The 20740-nt window shown below is 45.2% G+C and overlaps 1 protein-coding gene across 2 annotated transcripts in view; it reads left to right on the top strand.

The window, feature by feature from the left end:
• The window catches only part of GRIN2A (glutamate ionotropic receptor NMDA type subunit 2A), a 460109-nt gene that overhangs the window by 246514 nt on the left and 192855 nt on the right, over positions 1–20740 (top strand). For both annotated transcript variants that reach the window (XM_004373246.1, XM_012554644.1), the window contains one exon: positions 14787–15379. In XM_004373246.1, coding sequence (XP_004373303.1) covers positions 14787–15379 — 593 coding nt within the window. The remainder of the gene's footprint in view (positions 1–14786; positions 15380–20740) is intronic.

The raw sequence follows: 20740 nt of genomic DNA, 5'->3' as shown, positions 1-20740 counted from the left end.
TTGTCATCTGTTCCGTCTGGATCATAGCAGCTGTGGCTGTCAAAGTCTCTGAGAGAAAACCAGTCTCCACAGCATGTTAAAGAAAATCAAAAAGCAAAGAGAGGATGAAGATCTCAGGCAGGGAAGAGGGGACATGTGGAGAGAGGCAGCTGCCCCTGGGAACAAAGCGTGGGTAAGGAAGAGGAAGGATGGCAAAGGGAAGCACACCATTCTGTAGTTTGAATTCTTCTGATCGAAATTCAGAAAGATGAGTGCAGAATGAGTCATATATTTCTTCTTTTTTATTCTTTTTCCTGGCCAAAGCTGTGTTGGGAGTCTTTGGTTGCAAGTGACAGAAAAGCTAATGCAAATTGCCTTAAGCAAAATGAAGTAATGGTTTGGGACATGCCATTGACATTGGGGAACGTTGGCTTCAGGTATGGCTTGAACAAGGAGCTCAACAAGGATGTCAGGTCTTGGTAACTCTTCATCATGCAGCTGTGCCTTTGGTTCTGTTGGTTTCCTTCTCAGACTCTAAATGGTGGCAGGACAGCTGCCAGGAATTCTGCTTAACATCCTTCCAGGTTCAGTCCTAGTAATAAAAGAAACTTTCTTCCCAGTAGCTTTCTCTACAAGTCCTGTGAGTCGCTGATTGTATCAGGTTGGGACATGTTCCTACCCCTGAACGAGTTACTGCCACTGTAGGGATTTCAGAAAAAAATCTGTCTTGGAAGAAGTACAGCCAGAGTGCTCCTTAGAAGCAAGGATGGTGAGACTTTGTCTCAGTTACTTTGGACATGGTATCAGGAGGGACCAGTCCCTGGAAAGGACATCATGCTTGGTAAAGTAGTGGGTCAGGGAAAAAGAGGAAGACCCTCAACGAGATGGATTGACACAGTGGCTGCAACAATGAGCTCATACATAGCAAGGACTGTGAGGATGGCTCAAGACTGGGCTGTGGTTCACTCTGTTGTATGTGGGGTTGCTATGAGTTGGAACCAACTCAACAGCACCTAACAACAACAACATGGGAATTGGAAGAAGCCCTGGTGGTGCGGTGGTTAAAGTGCTTGGCTGCTAACTGAAAAGTTGATGATTCAAACCCACCAGCTGCTCCGCGGGAGAAAGATGTGGCAGTCTGCTTCTGTAAAGATTTACAGACTTGGAAACTCTGTGGGGGCAGTTCTACTCTGTCCTATATGGTTGTTATGAATTGGAATCAAGTTGAAGGCAATTGGTTTGGGTTTTTTGGATGGGGACTGGATAAGCCGATTGGCATGACTTAGAGAGAGAAGGGGTGTTCCTACAGTGGAAACTCATGGTGCTGTTATCAATAAAGGGAGAAGGGTACTCACTGAACAGAATCAGAAATGCCAGTGACACAGCTGGGACTGGTATCACAAAGATGCTCTGTGCCCTTGAGTCCATTAGCTCCTCAGGTACCTGACCCAGCAGTCTCTGGTCACATAGAATTTCCCTCTGGCCTCGGTGGAGCTGGGTTTCCTGCGTGAGAATGGCTGGACCTAGCCTGAGACAATTCATAATTGCTAACGACCCTGTTTGGAAGCCTCGAGTCATATGCTCACCCGCAGGTTGATAGAGCACCGGTGAAGCCCACCTGGGTCTGTGCTGTGTCCTTGCATAGAAATAAGGGCCTGAATCTCAGCAGGCGTCTCTTCTTGGACAGTCCAGTTAATGATCTAGAAAGCAGGGGCCAGGTCCAAAAGCAACACTGATGGTGTGGTTCTGATTAACGTAGCTTGTGTTGGGCTGTCCTGAACTAGTTGCAGCCAGAATCAAGGAAGTACACCTCTCCATGTGTTTATGTATTCTTTCCTGCAGCATTGCGTTACTTGCTAGAGGGAGAGCTTGGCTCTGGATGATGAACTGGGACAAGCTCTGGATTGCCCAGGCAGACACGTGCCTTCCAGTGACAACATTCAAAGTCAGGGTTGTTGTCATCAGGTGCCATTGAGTCGGCTCCAACTCAGAACAACCCTATGTATAGCATAACAAAACGTTGCCTAGTCCTGTGCCATCCTCACAATTGTTGCTATGCTTGAGCCCATTGTTGCAGCCACTGTGTCAGTCCATCTCATTGAGGGTCTTCCTCTTTTTCACTGACCCTCTACTTTACCGAGCATGATGTCCTTCTCTGGGGACTCGTCCCTCCTTATAACATACTCAAAGTAAGTGAGACAAGGAAGGTACCATTTGACTAAATGATATGGCCGTTATGTGCCTTACTGCGTCTTCAAAGTGGTGCAGAATTTCAGAGGGAAGAACAGAGCTGGCTCACATGAAACCCCAGCATCTCCAAAGCTCCAGGTCCCCGCCTGTCATCGATTGAATTGCGTCCTCCAAAAATATCTGCCAACTTGGGTAGGTCATGATTCCCAGTTTTGTATAATTGTCTACCATTTTGTCATCTGATGTGATTTCCCTGTGTACTGTAAATGCTATCACTGTGATACAATAAGATGGATTAGCGGCAGTTATATTGATGAGATCTACAAGATTAGATAGTGTCTTAAGCCAATCTCTTTTGAGATATAAAAGAGAGAAGCTAGTAGAGAGACGTGGGAAGCTCATACCACAAAGAAAGCAGTGCTGGGAGCACAGCATGTCCTTTGGACCTGAGGTTACTGCACAGAGAAGCTCCTAGACCAAAGGAAGATTGATGACACGGACGTTCCTCCAGAGCCAACAGAGGAAGCCTTCCCCTGGAGCTGACGTCATGAATTTGGACTTCTAGCCTACTAGACTGTGAGAAAATAAATTTCTCTTTGTTAAAGCCATCCACTTGTGGTATTTCTGTTATAGCAGCAGTAGATAACTAAGACACCACCCAGCTTCCCTCCTCAGAGATACTAACGGTCAATTCAGCAGAGGAATCATTTGGAATCAAATCCTTATTTCTATGCAAGGACACAAATTAAATCCAGACCCTGTACGCTGATCTACAGGGCACTCACTCTGTGATCTGCCCTCTGCTTCCTCTCCTAACTCATCTCTCACCACTCTTCTTCGCTCACTGAACTTCAGCTTTTCTTCTGTTCCCTGAACTTGCCAAGCTTTTTCTTACCATTGCTCGTCTTTTCCTTCTGTTTGGATGGCTCTCCCTACCCCCATGATGTTGTCATCATCGTTGTTGCTAGTTGCCATCCCGTCAGCTCCTACTCATAGCAACCTTATGTATAACAGAATGATATGTTGCCCAGTCCTGCGCCATCTTCCTAATCATTGAAATGTTTGAGCCCATTATTGTGGTCATTGTGTCAATCTACCTCATTGAGGGTTTTCCTTCTTTTTTCTGGTCCTCTACCAACTATGATAGCCGTCCAAAGTAAGCAAGTCAAAGTCTTGCCATCCTTGCTTCTAAGGAACATTGTGGTTGTTCCTACCCCCATACCACCCCCAAACTTTGCCTGGCTGACTCTTCCTTCATATTCCTTTGATTGGCTCCAATGAACCAGACCAACTGATAAAATATGGCACTCTTCTCCACCCCATCCCTGACAATCTCTAACATATAATCTGATTTCCCTGAAATTATTCTATTACTTCTTGATTTCCCTTCTTTCTTGTCTATCTCTTCCCATGGGAGTGTGAACTTTATAAAAACAAGGACCTTCACTTTGGTAGCCTCCATCCCGAGATTCATTTCCCTAGGACAATGCCTGGATCATGGCTGGAGTGTGTTAAATTTGTTGAATGAATGAAAGGCAATCAATAGATGAATGTTTCTTTCTCAAGCCATAGATCAGACAGATCCACTCAAATACATAAAGCACAGGGCTCCCTTCCTGCCCACTGGCAGCCTTGTAGGCTCAAAATGCTCGTCCCAGTTTTATTCCAAAACCAGTGGCCCAGCATCATGCAAAATGTTGAGGAGGGCTCAGAAGGGCATGGTGCCCTGCCCTCAAGAATCATCATTGTGATACGGAAACCAGACTTACTGGATCCATTGAGACTGGGGGAGCCCCTGAATTGAATGCCTAGAAATAATCTTTAAACCTTGAACTGAAACTATCCCATGAAGCCATCATTAAACTAAACAACAGTTTAGCCCAATTAATAAAGAATGTTTGTCTTGAGCATTGCATCCTTATAAATAATTATCTCTATGACATTAAACTGACAACAGTTGATCTAAAGCACAGATGAGAAGTTTAAGAGGCAGAGAGTCTAGATTAATGGCGATGAAACAATATGGGTAGAGATAGAATGGTGACACGGGTGTAGTGTGTAACCAGTGTTGTTGAACTGTTCATGGAGAAATTGTGAATGGATGTATGTTTGGTTGTGTATATTGGCACCAAAAAAAAAAAAAAAAATCCATAAACTTCTTTAAAAAATAAAAATTGTCAGTGTGAGGGACAGGCAAGATTTATACCTACCAGACAGCTAGACAACCATAGACCATCCAGGGATGAAGGGTGGGCTGTGAAAACAAACGACATGAGAACTCAGGAAGGGGAGGAATAAGTAGGAACAGGAGACACTAAAGAGAAGTCTGTAGTAGATGTGAGACTTGGGGTTTGACGGTCAAGGCTGCCATCGGCACTGCTATTAACACCCGTTCAACTTGACTGAGCCCTTCCTATGTAACAAGTGCTTTATATGCATTATCTCTCAAAATATGCACAACAACCCTTTAAGGTGGCTACTGTCACTATCATTTCCATTTTTCAGATGGGGAAGCAGAGGCTGGGGTGAAGTAAGTCACCTGAGTGGTAAGAGGCAGATCCCAGGCAGTCTTGTCTGCAAAGCTCGTGTTCCTCCTACGAACCCCCTATGGCTTGTAGATTCTCTTTGTACATGAATGATGGCAGGACACAGCAAAGAGAGTGACAAATGAGCAGCGAAGAGATTAGGTGTCTGCTTCTATTGGGCCACTGACTTATGTGAAATGGACAGCAATCATCTAAGACTGTGGAACCTCAGTTTCCTCGCCTAGAAAATAAGGAAGTTGGTCTTAGTGGTTCCTAAGTCTTGCTGTGCATCACCTTATTCGGGGGGAAACACATAGTATTCTAGGGCTCCTCAACCGAGATTCTGATTGGTACAGTGTGAACCTGGCCATCTGAAGGTATAAAGAATTCCGCAGGTGAGCTGATGCACAGCTTGGGTTGGATGTTGAAACCTAAAAGTTTAGATTAGTGTTTTCAACCTTGGCTGCACATTAGAATCACCTAGGCAATTAAAACAACAACAACAAAAATCCTGGGTCCCATCCCAGACCAACAGAATTAACGTGTTTGGAGATGAAGGTGGGGGGCATCAGTTTTAAAGTTTAAAGACTGTGGAGCTCTTGAAATGTGGCTAGGGTGACTGAGAAACTAAATTTTTAATTTTGTTTAATACTTTAAATAGTCACATGCGGCTAGTGGCTGTTGTATTGAAAGCACAGGCGAGGGTGAGTTGACGGCTTGGTAGCTCTAGTTAGCTCTGCTCCTTGTCCCATCCCAATCTATAGAGCTCTTCATTCTAATGATCTTACCTGACATCAATCCCCTCCACCCCCATCACATACTCGGTCTGAGAACCTTGTGTACAGACTCTGAGTGAAGCCTTCCTTTGCTTGTCTCTGAATGAGAGCATTCCAGCCACTCTGGACAGCTATCCAAGCTGGAAACCCAGCAGTCACCAGAACCTTAAGATTAAACTGATTTAAAGAGAGGAACAGAGAGCAGAGAAAGGTGGTGTTGGGTTATTTTAAAAGTATGCCTGTGGATTGGATGGACAAGGGCACATGTGAAGACTTTCTTCAGTTTCCTTGCCAAGGATACATTAGTTGGTTTCGTTAGCTCACTCAGTCATTCAGTTTGTCACATGTTTATGGAGTACCTGAGCCCTCTCAGGTGCCATGATAGATGCTGAGCCTCTAACACCCGAGTCCAGATTGTTATGAGGCTGGTGTGTATTTCTACTTTCTTGAAGGTTTGAAGATATCTCCACTAGTAGTGTAGAGGGTGGGTGGCAAGGGAGCAAGACCAGGAGTAGGGGCTCCAGACAAAGCCTCCCTCTGTACTTAGAGAATGAGCTGCCAAGGATTTGAACATGAGCAGGTACAGTAGGAAGAGAAAGAAGAAACAAACCTGAGAGGAGAAAAATGGAGGATAGAATGCAACTCATCAAATGGTCCAATAGGTTGAGGTTACTTGGAATTGAATTCTGTATTTGTGGGTGATGGGGCTGACCTGCTTTTGGGAAATGGTAACTAGGTACAATTTCCACTCCCAGCCCTAGTCTCCCCCATAAACTGATTACTGATTGCATGTGGGATCATTGATGTTGGTTTCCTACTTCTGAGGAATTTTCTCTTCTGGTTGGGTGCCTCAAGAGAGATTGATTGAGTGACGGGTATTCATCACACACACACACACACACACACACACACCCCCACCCCCACACCCACACACCCACACCCACACCCCACCCCACCCCCACCCCCCATCCTGCATACCTGAAAGCAATGTTTTCTAGTACTTAAGCATCCGATTCTGGACTCAGGTTGCCTGGATTTGAATCCTGGTTCTGACAGATACTAACTCTATGAGTTTGGGAAAGTTATGTTCTTTGGGTCTGGTTTTTTCATCTGTTGTTGTTAGGTGCCATCAAGTCGGTTCCGACAAATAACCACCCTATGTACAACAGAACAAAACACTGCCCAGTCCTGTGCCATCCTCACAATTGTTGTTATGCTTGAGCCCATTGTTGCAGTCACTGTATGAGTCCATCTCGTTGAAAGTCTTCCTCTTTTTCGCTGACCCTCTACTTTACCAAGCATGATATCTTCTCCAGGGACTGGTCCCTCCTGATAACAAGTCCAAAGTAGGTGAGATGAAATCTTGCCATCCTTGCTTCTAAGGAGCATTCTGGCTGTATTTCTTCGAAGACAGATTTGTTAATTCTTCTGTAGTACAGGGATAATAATAAGACCTAGTTGCAATGATGATCATGATGAGGATGATGACAGTGATGACGATGGATGATGAGGATGATGGAGGATGATGGTGGTGGTGATGATGATGTCAATGATGATGATAGATGATTGGTGGTGGTGGTGGATGACGATGATGATTGAGGAGGGTGATGATGATGGAGGAGGATGATGGTGGTGGTGATGATGTCGATTGTGATGATAGATGATGAATGATGGTGGATGGGGATGACGATGATCATGGTGGTGGTGGTGGATGATAATGATTATGAGGAGGGTGATAATGATGGGGAAGGATGATGGTGGTGATGATGATGATGTCAGTGATGATGATGACAGATGATGATGTGAATGTTGATGGATGGGGATGATGATGGATGATGATGATGGTGGTGGTGGTGGTGGATGACAATGATTGAGGATGATGATGGTGGTGATGATGACAGTGGTGATGATGACAGATAATGATGAATGATGGTGGATGGCACTGATGATGGATGATAATGATGGTGGTGGTGGATTATGAGGAGGATGGAGGATGAAGGTGATGATAATAGGATAGAGCTCCTCCAGTGGAACAGACTTAGCTTATATGTGAGAATGCTATTCATCTGAATCCTCAGGTTTATCAAGTTTGATACCTTTATTTTCCCTCTCGTTCATGGAAACTGAAATAAAATAGGCTTGGAAGCTCAGTTGATACACTATGAGAGTGTGCACTGTCATACATCAGGACTCACCAAGGCAGTCCTCCAACAGGAGAAAGCCAAGTTCCCAAGGGGTCTCTCTTGAGTTTTACTGGCTCACATGCACCATTTTCTTTTTTGTTGGTGCTCACGGTGGAAGAAAGAAGGAAAGTAAGCCGTGGAAATGGTGCAGGGTGAACAACAGTGACCAATTCTCTCATGTTTCCTGAGGAGAAACTTACTACTCATTCATTTCCTCCCCAAATATTTACTGGACCCCCTACTGTGTGTCAGACATTGTGCTAGGCTTTGATGATTCTAACTCCAGTAACATTCATCCCATTGCTGAGATGAGAGAGAGGAAAACAAGTAAATCAGCCTTGAAGTTCAGATACCCCAGGACACAAATTCACTTTCTGTTGAGCTGGCATGGGACCTAAGCATCAGTGTATATTTTTCAAACTCTCCAGGCAATTCTAATATTCAGTCAGGAATGAGAGCCACTGGTGTATGTGAGGGAACATTGTATGATATCTGAAGATAATCATAACTGAGCTATCGTCACCATGGGGCCGTGTGGATCTAAGAGAAACCAATTAACCTGTCTTCTGTGTCTTTATGAGAAACACCATCCACTTGTAATACTTTACTTCTTGGTGGTTAGAATCAAAGAGATAATGGGAGATAATGAGTGTGAGTTAAAAAAGAAAAAAAAAAAAAAAAAAAAGCGAACCCATTGCTGTCGCGTTGATTCTGAATAGAACTGCCCCATAGGGTTTCCAAGGAGCCCCTGGTAGATTTGAATTGCTGACGTTTTGGTTAACAGCTGTAGTTCTTAACCACTATACCACCAGGGTTTCCAATGGGTGTGAGTAGGGGCGGATTAACCAGTAAGCAAGGTACGAACGGGCTTACATTAAGCAAGGTACACATAGGCTTGCTTGTGATTACTTACTAGTCTGTAGTGCACAATTTCACATAAGTGAAACAGGTGAAATTGTGCACTACAGAGATTAGTAAGTAAGCACAAATAAGCTTGTGCATACCTTGCCTATTGGGTAGTCCATCCCTGGGTGTGGGTGTGCTTTGTATCCTTCGTGAATGGTTAACAGAAATGAAAGGTGCTATTAGACTCTATTAAACATCAGGCCTTGGTACCCATGGATTCAGGTCTCAGTCTAGGGGCTCGGCAAGCTCTGGAACATTCTAGAACCTCAGATCAGGAGAGAAAAAGCATCAGTTATGATAGGTCTGAAACACAGAGCCTAGAGCAAGGTACCCAGAATCCCACACCCCACCAGCTCCCTCATTCTGTGTTTAAAACAGTTTGTTCTGTCTTCTGTGGAGCAGCGAGCATGGGGAGAGAATTGCTTTTGCTAAGTGGGTGGCTGAAATCTGTTCCCTCTCCCCTGGCTGCACACTGCTAAGGAAGCCGGGTGCCAGAGGTGGTCAGAGACCGAGCTGTAGGATCCAAGCAGTACAGACTGAGTGATGGCAGGAGGAGGGCCAGCCTCTGCAGTCAGGGCGGGAGCTGGCTTAAAAGAAAGGGGTCTTTGGCACATCAGATGCCAGGCCCCAGGAGTGTGGCCAGACTCTCCATCACCCCCTGCCAGTCCATGAAACTCCCTCAGAAAAGCCCAAGGCTAAACATGATCCTCTTCAGTGCCTCTGCTGTATGATTATGTCTTGGAAATATCCCCTCACTTCCATTCCCCTGAGGGGTATACAGTGCCTTTGGTTCACAATGATTTTTGAAGTTCAAATTTCAGATGTTATTTGAAATGAAAGGGTTGTAGGGTAACTGGGTGAGGTCCATGATGCTAGTGAGGGTTTCTCTCCAAAGCATGGATTCAACATTGTTAAGAAAGGCACTTCTTTGTCATGCAAACTGCTGGGGCGCAGAATGAATGGGCTAGTTTGTATGCAGTTGGGGGAAATGTGGCAGACATGTCACTGGATCCAGAGATACCAGTTTCCAAAAACAGGATGAGGATCTCTTTGGGTTTCTGGTGGAGTACATGCGGTCTGGAGGACTGTGAACGTGGAGGGGAGAGTCCATACTGGTTGGAGTCAGCCACGGATAGACGAGCCTCTTACTCCTACCATCTCAACCCATTCTCATGGCAATCCCATGACATGGTGGCTGTTATAGCTCAGACCCAGAAAAGTCAAGTACTCACCCAGCGTCACACGGCTGCTAAGTGCAGAGCCAGAGTTTGAACTCACGTCCAATGGACCCCAGAGTCCATGCTCTTTCTACTAGAAAGCTTGACTGGTGTGCATAAAGGGTAAGCTGTGGAGTCTCGACTTAATGTGATAGGGAGCCATTGCTGACTACAGAGCAGGGGAGTGGCATGGTTAAAGTGGTGCTTCAGGAATTTCAATCAGACACCTGTGAACAGGGTACGTTGATGAGATAGATACTCAAGTCCAGAGTGTAAACTATTTCTTTGGGGCATAAGCCCCTGATGTGATCTAAAAGGGGTCTCACCCACCCATGGGGAAAGTAGCAGTGACTTACATTGCGCACCTGCTCCATGATGAGTACCACGCTAGACGCTTTTATACAGGGAGCTCCCTTAATTCTTACAGCTTGATGAAACAGGTGCAGTCCTCGGCAACAGGACAGTGTGGGCATGCAAAGCTGGGAATCTCGAAGTCAGGTGGACCTGATACACTCCCTGTGTGACCCTGGAATAGTCACCCCACCTCTAGTCTATTTCCTACCTAGTCAGGTAGTGGAAGCCCTGGTGGTGTAGTGGTTAAGAGCACGGCTGCTAACCAGAAGGTCGGCAGTGTGAATCCACTGGGCACTCCTCGGAAACTCTATGGGGCAGTTCTGCTCTGTCCTATAGGGTCGCTATGAGTTGGAATTGACTGGACGGCAACGGGGTTTAGTAAGGTAGTTGTAGAGGGAGGGGGGATTCAATGAGCTAATGCATAGAAATACTGAGTAACATGCCTCACACAGATAAGTACTTCAGGCATGCTAGCTGTTAAAATTAGTACCATCACCTTCCCCATTTTTTACAGATGAGGAAGCTGAAGTTGAGTGATTTTCTCCAAGGCCACGCAGTTAGGACTGGGGCCTGGGCAGTCTGACCCAGAAGTTAACACTCTTATCCATCCTTGGGAGAGGGTATTAATGGGGCTTAGAAGAGGTTACTCTAGAGAGATTCAGCTTGAGCTAAAGTATTGCAAGGCAGGGGAGTGGGGATGTCACAAAAGCAAGGTTTTGCACACAGAGCTGCCCTGTTCTGAGCTGGCTCTGGGTCAATGACCTGCTGTCCCTCTGACTATCTTTCTCCTTCATGAAGCTCACAATACAGCCATGCCCTCCCCTACATGTGGAGGCCAGGTAGAGCTGCATTTGGGTACAGCTCTTTCTCGTGGCTACACTGGTAATGCCTAGCCCAGACTCCACCAACTCGCCATCTGGCATGTTTGGCCCCCACCTCTCCACCAAGGAAGCGTGTGTATGCAGGTTGTCTCACGTTGTTTTTAGTTGCCATTGATTCGGCTCTGACGCGCAGTGACCTTGTGTGCAACGGAACAAAATATTGCCCAGTCCTGAACCGTCTTCGCGATCGTTGGTATGTTTGAGTCCACTGTTGTAGCTATTGAGGTAGTGCATCTCATTGAGGGTTTCCCTCATTTTCACTGACACTCTACTTAACCAATCATCTCATCCAAAACCCATGGCTGTTGAGTTGTTTCTGACTCATAGTGACCCTATAGGATGGAGGAGAACTGCCCCATAGGGTTTCCAAGGCTGTAATCTTTACAGAAACAGACTGCCACATCTTTCTTCCATGGAGTGGCTGGTGAGTTCAAACTGTCGACATTTCAGTTAGAAGTTGAGTGATTAACCACTGCACCTCCAGGGCTCCTTAATCATCTCATAGACTCTTTTTACTGGGGTCCAGCTGTGCCCCTTACCGTGTTTCCTGATGAGAATGTTCTCCTTTCCTCGTGTGCTCGGTTCAAGAGGACGCGGATCCCATTGCCTTTTGCAGTCATAAAGTAGCTCAAGTAACTGTCTTCCTCAGAGGAATGTTTCTTCCCTGGAGATGATTTCCTTTCTTTTGTATTAGATTTGGAACTTCCCAGTCCCATCTCAAGAGGCACCTGACAGAGTGTGAGGTTGACTAATGAAACTGTCTTGAGACTTGACTTCTGTGCTGTCTTCTGTTGGCGGGTCCTTTGTGCTGTTGCCTTTTTTCGTTGTTCGTGTAGTTCTGTGGACAGCTGTTGAGGCTTACGTTGTTGTAGTTAGTTGCTGTTGAGTCAGCCCCCACTCATGACGACCTTGCATATAACAGAACGAAACGTTGCCTGGTCCTGCGCCATCTTTATGATTGTTGGCATGTTTGAGTCGATTGAGGCTTATGGCACTTCCATATTCTCTTCCTTATCAATGTAGAACACACTAAAGTTCTACTCTGCACATGTGAGGTTGCCATGAGTCAGAATCCACCCAACAACAAGTAACAATGACAACAAAATGTTGAATGGAACATGTTGAATGGAAGAGTGGGTCCTCAGGGTAGACTGGGTGATGATGTTGAAAGTTTTTACTTTTGGGATATGACATTCAAAAGCTATAGAGAATACAAAGTCAGAGACTGCCTCCTCCCCTTCCACTTTCTGTTGAAACCAAGGACGTCCCTCTCAAGCGTCATTCACACATCCACCCTCTCGTGCATCCTCTCATCATCCATTTATTAACGTGCCATGTGCCAAGCCCTTTGCCAGCTTCTGGGGACACAGAGAGGAGGACAACAGCATCTTTGCCCTTGAGGCATTGCTGGTCTTGTTGAGGAGTGATTTAAAATGATTAATCAATCCCCGAATATTGGATTTCTCCAAAAGCTACTATAGGGAAAGAAAAAAAGAGATAATTATCCAAAGTCTTTAAATCTGTTACCAACTTTAATTGATTTAATTAGGTAAAATTCATAGAACTGTAACGTTGGAAAGGGCCCAGAAGACATTTATTCCTGTTTCTTCTCTCTGCCTTTAGGCAGTGATACACTCAAATTATCCCAGAAACCCATACATTTCAGAAAAGAGCAGCATTCAAAGAAGTATCGCACTTGCCCATTCAGAGAAAACTCTCCGTTCAGTGAGCACCCACAGGGAAAATGACGTGGACTTGTTGAAAGAGTTGACATGCACCACTGCAAAGTACGGTTCTGAAAGACATGAATGGGATCACCCATCCTTCTCATATTCCTACACACACACACACCCCCACACACACCCACACACACACACACACGAAATGGAATCCCCATAATGTGCACTGGTGGAATTGGGGTAATTGCATATGGTGACTACAGAACACACAATGAAAACATGGCTGAAATATGATAAGGAGACTTTGAGGATTCTTTCAATTCCCGGGGGGGGAAGAAAAGCTATTTCTCAGCATTTGTCAACTCCTGTTTTGCGATAACACAGAGGCATACCTTCTGTGTAGCTGGCATTTTTGCATCATGCCAGTCAATCAGCAACATGGTTTGAGCATCTGCTCTGTGCAGATCTTAAATAATCCCAAGAAGGCTGTGGTTGTGTGTTGGAAGAGGGGCTGGGTGTGGCGTTGCAGAGCCTGAGTTCACATGTCTGCTAACTGTGTGACCATTTTGAGCCTTATTTCCCCCTACTTCATAGGGTTATTGTGGGCATTTAATGAGTTAAAGACTGTGAGGGTAGTTTGCAAATTGCACAACTGTGTGCATTGGCTGCCTTTTCTAAATGGATATTTGTTTGCATGAACATAGATTTGCAGAGATGTTAGAACTATTACCAGAAAACCAGTTGACCCCAGGTGTGTCAGAGTAGAACTGTGCTCCACAGGGTTTTCAAGGGAGATTTTTCAGAAGTAGATCACTAGCCTTTCTTCTTAGGTGCCTCTGGGTGGACTCGAACCTCCAACTTTTGGTTAGCAGCCCAGCACGTTAACAGAGTCCCTGGGTGATTCAAATGGTTAACATACTTGGCTGCTAACCAGAAGGTTGGAAGTTTGAGTCCACCCAGAGGCACCTAGGAAGAAAGGCCTGGTGATCTACTTCTGAAAAAAACATCCATTGAAAACCCTATGGAGCAGCACAGTTCTCCTCAGACACACACAGGTCAGAATCAGCTTGATGGCAACTGGTACTGGTAACTGGCACTGTTAGTAAAGTTAAACCAAACCCATTGCTGTTGAGTAGACTCGGACTCACAGAGACCCTACAGAACAGAGTAGAACTGCCTAATAGTGTTTCTAAGGCTGTGATCTTTTATGGAAGCAGACTGCCACATCTTTCTCCCACAGAGCGGCTGGTGGATTTGAACCACTGACCTTTCAGTTAGCAACTGAGCGCTTAACCACTGTGCCACTAGAGCTCTCTGTTAGGACTACTAAGCAAAACCAAACCAAACCCATTTCAGTTGAGTCGATTCTCACTCATAGCAATCCCACAAGACAGAGCAGAACTTCCCCATAGGATTTCCAAGGAGCGGCTGCTGGATTCGAACAGCCAACCTTTCAGTTAGCAGCCAAGCACTTAACCACTGTGCCACCAAGGCTCCTACTCTGAGTGAACATGGGAGCTTATTGGCTCATAGAACCAAGAGGCCCAGGATAAATGGCTTCAGGCATGGCTGATTCCAGGTGCTCCAGTTACGCCATCAGGAATCTGTCTTCAAGTCCTGATGCTGTTTTTTTTCTCTCTTGGTTTTGTTTTCAGGTCATGAAGCTGGTGGGCCAGGTAGAGTTTGTTTTATTGGAACCATATGGACCCAAAGTGGGGATGGAATGAACTAGAGGAAAATTAAAAGAATCAATAATGGACAGGGAAAAATACCAGATGGCTCTCACTTTACTGGGCTGTGAGTTTTTAAGTACAGGGACCTCTCTCGTTTCTGTATTCCCAGTATCTATCCCAGCCCCCCCAAACTAAAAAAAAACAAAAACCAAACCAAACCCATTGCCATCGAGGCGATTCTGACTCGTAGTGAGATTCTGACATATAGTAGGTGCTCAGGAATTATTTGCAAATAAATAGATGTGTGATTTATCTTTCCTCACTCCCAGGATGAATCTCATTGAAGCCTATAAAAACAGATGGTTATATATAAACTGCCTTCTGCCTGATCCTCTGTTTTGCTTTCTCTTTACCTGTTGGCAGGATCCGACGTCTACCTTCTTCCAGTTTGGAGCATCCATCCAGCAGCAAGCCACCGTCATGCTGAAGATCATGCAGGATTATGACTGGCACGTCTTCTCCCTGGTGACCACCATCTTCCCTGGCTACAGGGACTTCATTAGCTTCATCAAGACCACAGTGGACAACAGCTTTGTGGGCTGGGACATGCAGAACGTGATCACGCTGGACACTTCCTTTGAGGATGCAAAGACACAAGTCCAGTTGAAGAAGATCCATTCCTCTGTAATCCTGCTCTACTGTTCCAAAGATGAGGCGGTCCTCATCCTGAGCGAGGCCCGCTCCCTCGGTCTCACTGGGTATGACTTCTTCTGGATTGTCCCCAGCTTGGTCTCTGGGAACACAGAGCTCATCCCCAAAGAGTTTCCATCAGGACTCATTTCAGTCTCCTATGACGACTGGGACTACAGCCTGGAGGCGAGAGTACGGGATGGCCTGGGCATCCTCACCACTGCAGCAGCTTCCATGCTGGAGAGGTACTCCTACATCCCCGAGGCCAAAGCCAGCTGCTACGGGCAGACGGAGAAGCCAGAGGCCCCACTACACACTTTGCACCAGTAAGAGGGGGCTCTTTGCTTGTCTCCCCAAGTGGGGTCAGAGTATTTTTGCTGTTGTTGTTGACTTAATAAGAGCGATGTTTGTTTAAATAAGAACAAATCAGAGTTTAAATAAGAGCTGTTGTTGTTACTTGTCATTGAGTCAGTTTTCGACTCATAGCAACCCCATGTGATAGAGTACAACTGCCCCATAGGGCCTTCTTGGTTATCATGTTTATGGGAGCAGATCGCCAGGCCTTGCTCCTGCAGAGATGTTGGGTGGGTTTGAGCCACTAATCATTCGGTTAGCAGCTGAGTGCTTAACTGTTGGGCCACCAGGGATTCTTAAATAAAAGTAATACATACTTATTACCAAAATGTGCACTGAAAATAGAGAACGGTGTGTGGGTACTTATGGAATGTTTGGTTTGATTTCTGCTCTCCCTTCCTCCTCTCCTCTCCTTTTGTTTTGGAGACCAGTAGTAACACTATATTATAAATTGCTTTCTGCAGCTTACTTATTTTACTCAACAAGATGTCTTGGAAACCTATACTTCAGATATAAACATATTTTAACTATATTCTTTGTAACCTACACATCAGATTCCTCACTATAGATATACCATGATTTATTTATTCAGTCCCGATAATGTTAGCAATTTAGGTTGTTTCTGATTTTTTTTCCATACAAGCTAAGCTGCATTAATGATCATTACATGTATCTCTTTATGCACACGTGCAGGTGTTGATTCTAAGAAGTGGAATTTCAGGGTTATAGAGTATGTACATTTTTTAAATGTTTCTATTGCCAAATTATCCTACCAAGTAGCTATACCAATTTATAGTATAGTATAATATACAATAAGGAGCCCTGGTGATGAAGTGGGTAAGCACTTGGCTGCTAACTGAAACGTCAGTGGTTCAAACCCACCAGTGGCTTTGCAGGAGAAAGGCCTGGCGTTCTGCTCCCATAGTAAAGATTACAGCCTAGAAAACCCTATGAGGCAGTTCTGCTCTGTCCTGTAGGGTTGCTATGAGCCAGAAATGACTCAACAGCACACAGCAACGGTTCAGTGGTAGAAATTCTCACCTTCCATGCGGGAGACCACCTGTCTGTCAGTGGAGGCTTGCATGTTGCTATGATGCTGAATAGGTTTCAGTGGCGCTTCCAGATTAAGAAAGACTAGGAAGAAAAGCCTAGCAATCTACTTCCAAAAATCAGCCAATGAAAGCCCTTTGGATCACAGTAGTCTTTCATTATGGACTATTGTGATGTCCCTGTTGTGCATGCAGTCGCCATGATTCGGGGGCCAACTCAATGGTAGCTGACAACACCAACAAGATGTGTACTATATATAGTATTACAAACTCAAGCAGATTGTGAAATTGGTCCTCCCACGTTTTCACCAACACACTGTGCTACCCTCCACACACTGGTGCTGCTGTGTCTGAATTTCTTCCCCTTTTATCCTAAGTATTTTTGTAGGTCGTTGGAAATCTTGGCAAACATCACTTTTAAGGCTGCTTTATATTCCATTATATGAGTGTATCATCATTTATTTAACTACTCCCATCTTGATGGACAGTGAAGTTACATTTTTTGTTTCTGAGGAATGTCATTGTTCTTTGTGGGCTGTCATTACTGCTCAGCTGTTGAGATTTAGGCTTATCACTCCCACCCCACTCCCCATGTACTTGCCTGATGTTGGCTGACTTAATCCATGCCCATTCGTCAGGTAATGAGCAGCATGGCCCTGTGATGAAGGGACGGGGCTCTGGCGTAAGGCTTGTACATGTTCAGATCTTGTCTCCTTCACTTTCTACATGACTTGGGCAGTCACTTGAGCTTTCCGGGCCTCCGTTGTTCATTTGTCACGTGATGGATATGGTACCTACCTTCTAGGCAGTTGCTCTCAAGCATTAGCATGACTCAGAATCATGGGTTGGCGGAGGCTTGTTAGAAACAGATTGCTGGGCCCCCTAGTCTGTTTCTAATTCAGTGGCTCTGGGGTCAGGTCCAGTGGAAACCCTGGTGGCATAGTGGTTAAGAGCTACGGCTCCTAACCAAAAGGTCAGTGGTTCGAATCCACCAGGCGCCCCTTGGAAACCCTATGGGCCAGTTCTACTCTGTCCTATAGGGTTGCTATGAGTTGGAATTGACTCAATGGCAATGAGTTTTTTTTTAGGGGGTCAGGTCCAGGAGTTTTCATTTCTAGTAAGTTTCCAGGTGACACTGATGCTGCTGGTCTAGGAACACTTGGAGAACCAGTGTTCTAGGGTAGCCCGTGGTTAAATGAGGTGAGGCGTGAAATGTGCTGCTTAGCCCCGTGCCCGGCACCTGGTAATTATTTAATAACTGTCAGAGCCAGCAGTGAAGGTGTCTTTGGTCTTTAGAAATGACAGTCTCAGAGAAGGCTGGCTTGCTGCCATCAGAGTGTCACAGCACCCTAAGATGTTTCTGGAAAGCCTCAGGACTTTGAATCTGCTACAGTTCAGGGGTTGATCTCTGGGGCGGGGGGCTGGAGATGTGTGTGAGTGCGTGTGTGTGCGTGTGCAGATGATGTTGTTGTTATTGCTAGGTGCTGTTGAGTCAATTCCCGACTCATAGCAGCCCTATCTGACAGTGTAGAACTGCCCTGTAGGGTTTCCCAGGCTGCAGTCTTTACACAGGAGCAGATTATCACGTCTTTTCTCCCATGGAGCCATTGGTGGGTTTGAACTGCTGAGCTTTTGATTAGCAGTCAAGTGCTTAACCATTGTACCACCAGGGATCCTTTATACCTCCTTTCAGTTGATACACACACCTGAAGAAAGAACTCTTGAATTCTTAAGGAATCATATTCCTTTGAATTTTTCCCTTCCCCTCTCCTCTGCCCCTCTTGAACGATCCTGTTTCTACATTGCCACTTTGGGCATCTTAAATAATTGCCCAGATATCAGGGAGGAACTCAGATAAATCAGTAGAGACACGAGAGCGTTTTACGAAGGCAGCAGTGCTGCCAACCCAAAGACAAGTGCTGGGCTAATGAATTCTTCCTCCCCATAATAAGACGTGCCCTGCAGCTGGAATACTCAGAACTGTAGAATTCTGATGGGAACATAACTTAATTTTAGGGCAATTGAAATATAATATATACAGGAAAAGGAATTTGAGAAGGATAATTGGCAAGGCATTCAGATCTCTTTCCAGTGACCCCCCTGAATTCTATCCTTTAAAAAACAAAAATCCCACTGCTATAAAATGCTGTTGTGCTATTTTCAGAAGTTATGCCTTTGAATGCGGCAATTTTGTAAATGGTATTTCAGCCCCAGAGAAGTAATGCATCAAGTGTGGTAAGGCGTCATCCACTGCTTGGCATTTAATGAAACATCTCTCCATCCGCAGAGGGCTGGCTATGCTCACTCAGTGCGTGAGGTTTAATCAGGGACCAGACAGTCTCTCTTTGCCACACTCCCCACCACCAAAGTGTGCCTTAAAGCCACCCCTGGAAAGACTGGAACTCTTCCAGGTTCCCCTTGACTGGGATCTGGAGGAGGCCAAAAGAAGACATATTTAAAAAAAAGGGTGAGTATACTATATCTTTCTGTCCTTCTATCCATCCCTTCTCCTCTCTGACAGATCCTGTGGCAGGCCCTAAAATGCATAGATTAATGAAGACATTAACTTCTGTCCTCAAAGAGTGTACAGTCTTATGAGGATGGGAGAAATTCATCTGAAGACAAACTCGAGTAACGAAAACTCCTCTTGCAACCTTGAAAAAAGGAATAGCACAAAATAGTACAGAGTCGAAAAGAATACCCTCCCCAGTACTCAAGAGGGAGAGCGCCCAAAGGTGAACATGTCCTGTTTGGTTTCAAATTTTAAAAGAAATAAAACACCATTGATGATGGAGAAGTCCTGCTACTACCTCTTCCCAATTCCACTCGTCTCCCTTTCTCTCAACGGCGGGAAAAATGACCATGAGTTCAGTAGGTACCCAAGGCCACGCACATGTTTTTGTACTTTCAGTATATATGTGTGCACAACCACAGACCCAGAACATTGTTCTTTTGGGTATTTTTGGTGTACACAAATGGTATCTAATTTATTAGAATTTGCTTTACCTCAACCTATGTTTTCGAGATCAATCTATGAAGATACATATAATTCTGGCTCATTCTTCTTACTTGCTGTTTTGTATTCTGCTATATAAGTGTTTCATCTTTTATTTCATCTTGCCCTTTGATAGACATTTAGACTGAGAGTAATACAGGATCTTTCGTCTGGATAGCTGAAGGCAGTTGTTGTTGTTAGCACGCTCGAGTCGACTCCAGCTCATGGCGACAGCATGTGCAACAAACTAAACGTCACCCGGTCCTGTGTCATCCTCATGACTGCCAGTATGTTCAAGTCCATCATTGCAGCTATTGTGCCATTCCTTCTCACCAAGGGTCTCCCATGCCCTTACTGGCCCTCTGCTTCACCAAACATGATGTCTTCCTCCAGCAACTGATCCCTCTAAAGCAGTTGAGTTGGACAGTGTTCTTGTGATCCATAAGCCTTTCATTGGCTAAGTTTTGAAAGTAGGTCTCTGAGCCTTTCTTCCTAATCTGTCTTAGTCTGGAAGCTCTGCTGAAATCCGTCCACCATGGGTGACCCTGCTGGTATTTGAAATACTGGTGGCATAGCTTCTAGTGTCATAGCAACAGGCAAGCCACCACAATCTGACAAGCTGACAGACAGGTGGTGGGCTGAAGGCAGAGAACAGATTATCTGCAAGTTGAGTTGGATCCATCAGCTTGGGCAATGGAAGCCCAGGACTCTAGAATTCGAGATTCTCACTTTAAGCTTTAAGAAAGTTACATTTTCAGCTAGATGAAAAAAAAAAGTCTTTTTTTGCAAAATATCCAGTAAACAAATGGATCTTGTTATTCCTGCTAGGTAGTAGAGAGGATGCAGATAGCTTCAGGACAGGTTTGGGTGAATCCACACCTTATGGTTTCATGATGCGTTACTGAGGGGACCTGGGATCCGTCTCTGGCTGGTTGAGCACGTCACCTTGGGGCCGGCCATGTATTTCCCTTGGTGGTCCTCATGGGCATTATATTTATCTTCTTATGTACTTGTATAACTATGGAGCCCTGGTGGTGCAGTGCTTAAGTGCTATGGCTGCTAACCAAAAGGTCAGCAGTTCGAATCCACCAGCTGCACCTGGGAAATCCTATGGGGCAGCTCTACTCTGTCCTGTAGGGTGGCTATGGGTTGGAATCGACTCAACGGCAGCGAGTTTTTTTTGTTTTTTTTTTGTTTTTTTAATGACTACAGAGCTTGTGTAGTAGGATATTGTGACAATGGCTTATTGCTACTGGTGCTAGAGGTGGTACAGAACACTGCTTGCCATG

The sequence above is a fragment of the Trichechus manatus genome, unplaced genomic scaffold, assembly GCF_000243295.1.
Source record: "Trichechus manatus latirostris isolate Lorelei unplaced genomic scaffold, TriManLat1.0 scaffold00024, whole genome shotgun sequence".
In the NCBI taxonomy this organism is placed as follows: Eukaryota; Metazoa; Chordata; class Mammalia; order Sirenia; family Trichechidae; genus Trichechus; species Trichechus manatus.
The sequence above is the reverse complement of the archived record's forward strand: the minus strand, read 5'-3'. Positions and strand labels throughout refer to the sequence as shown.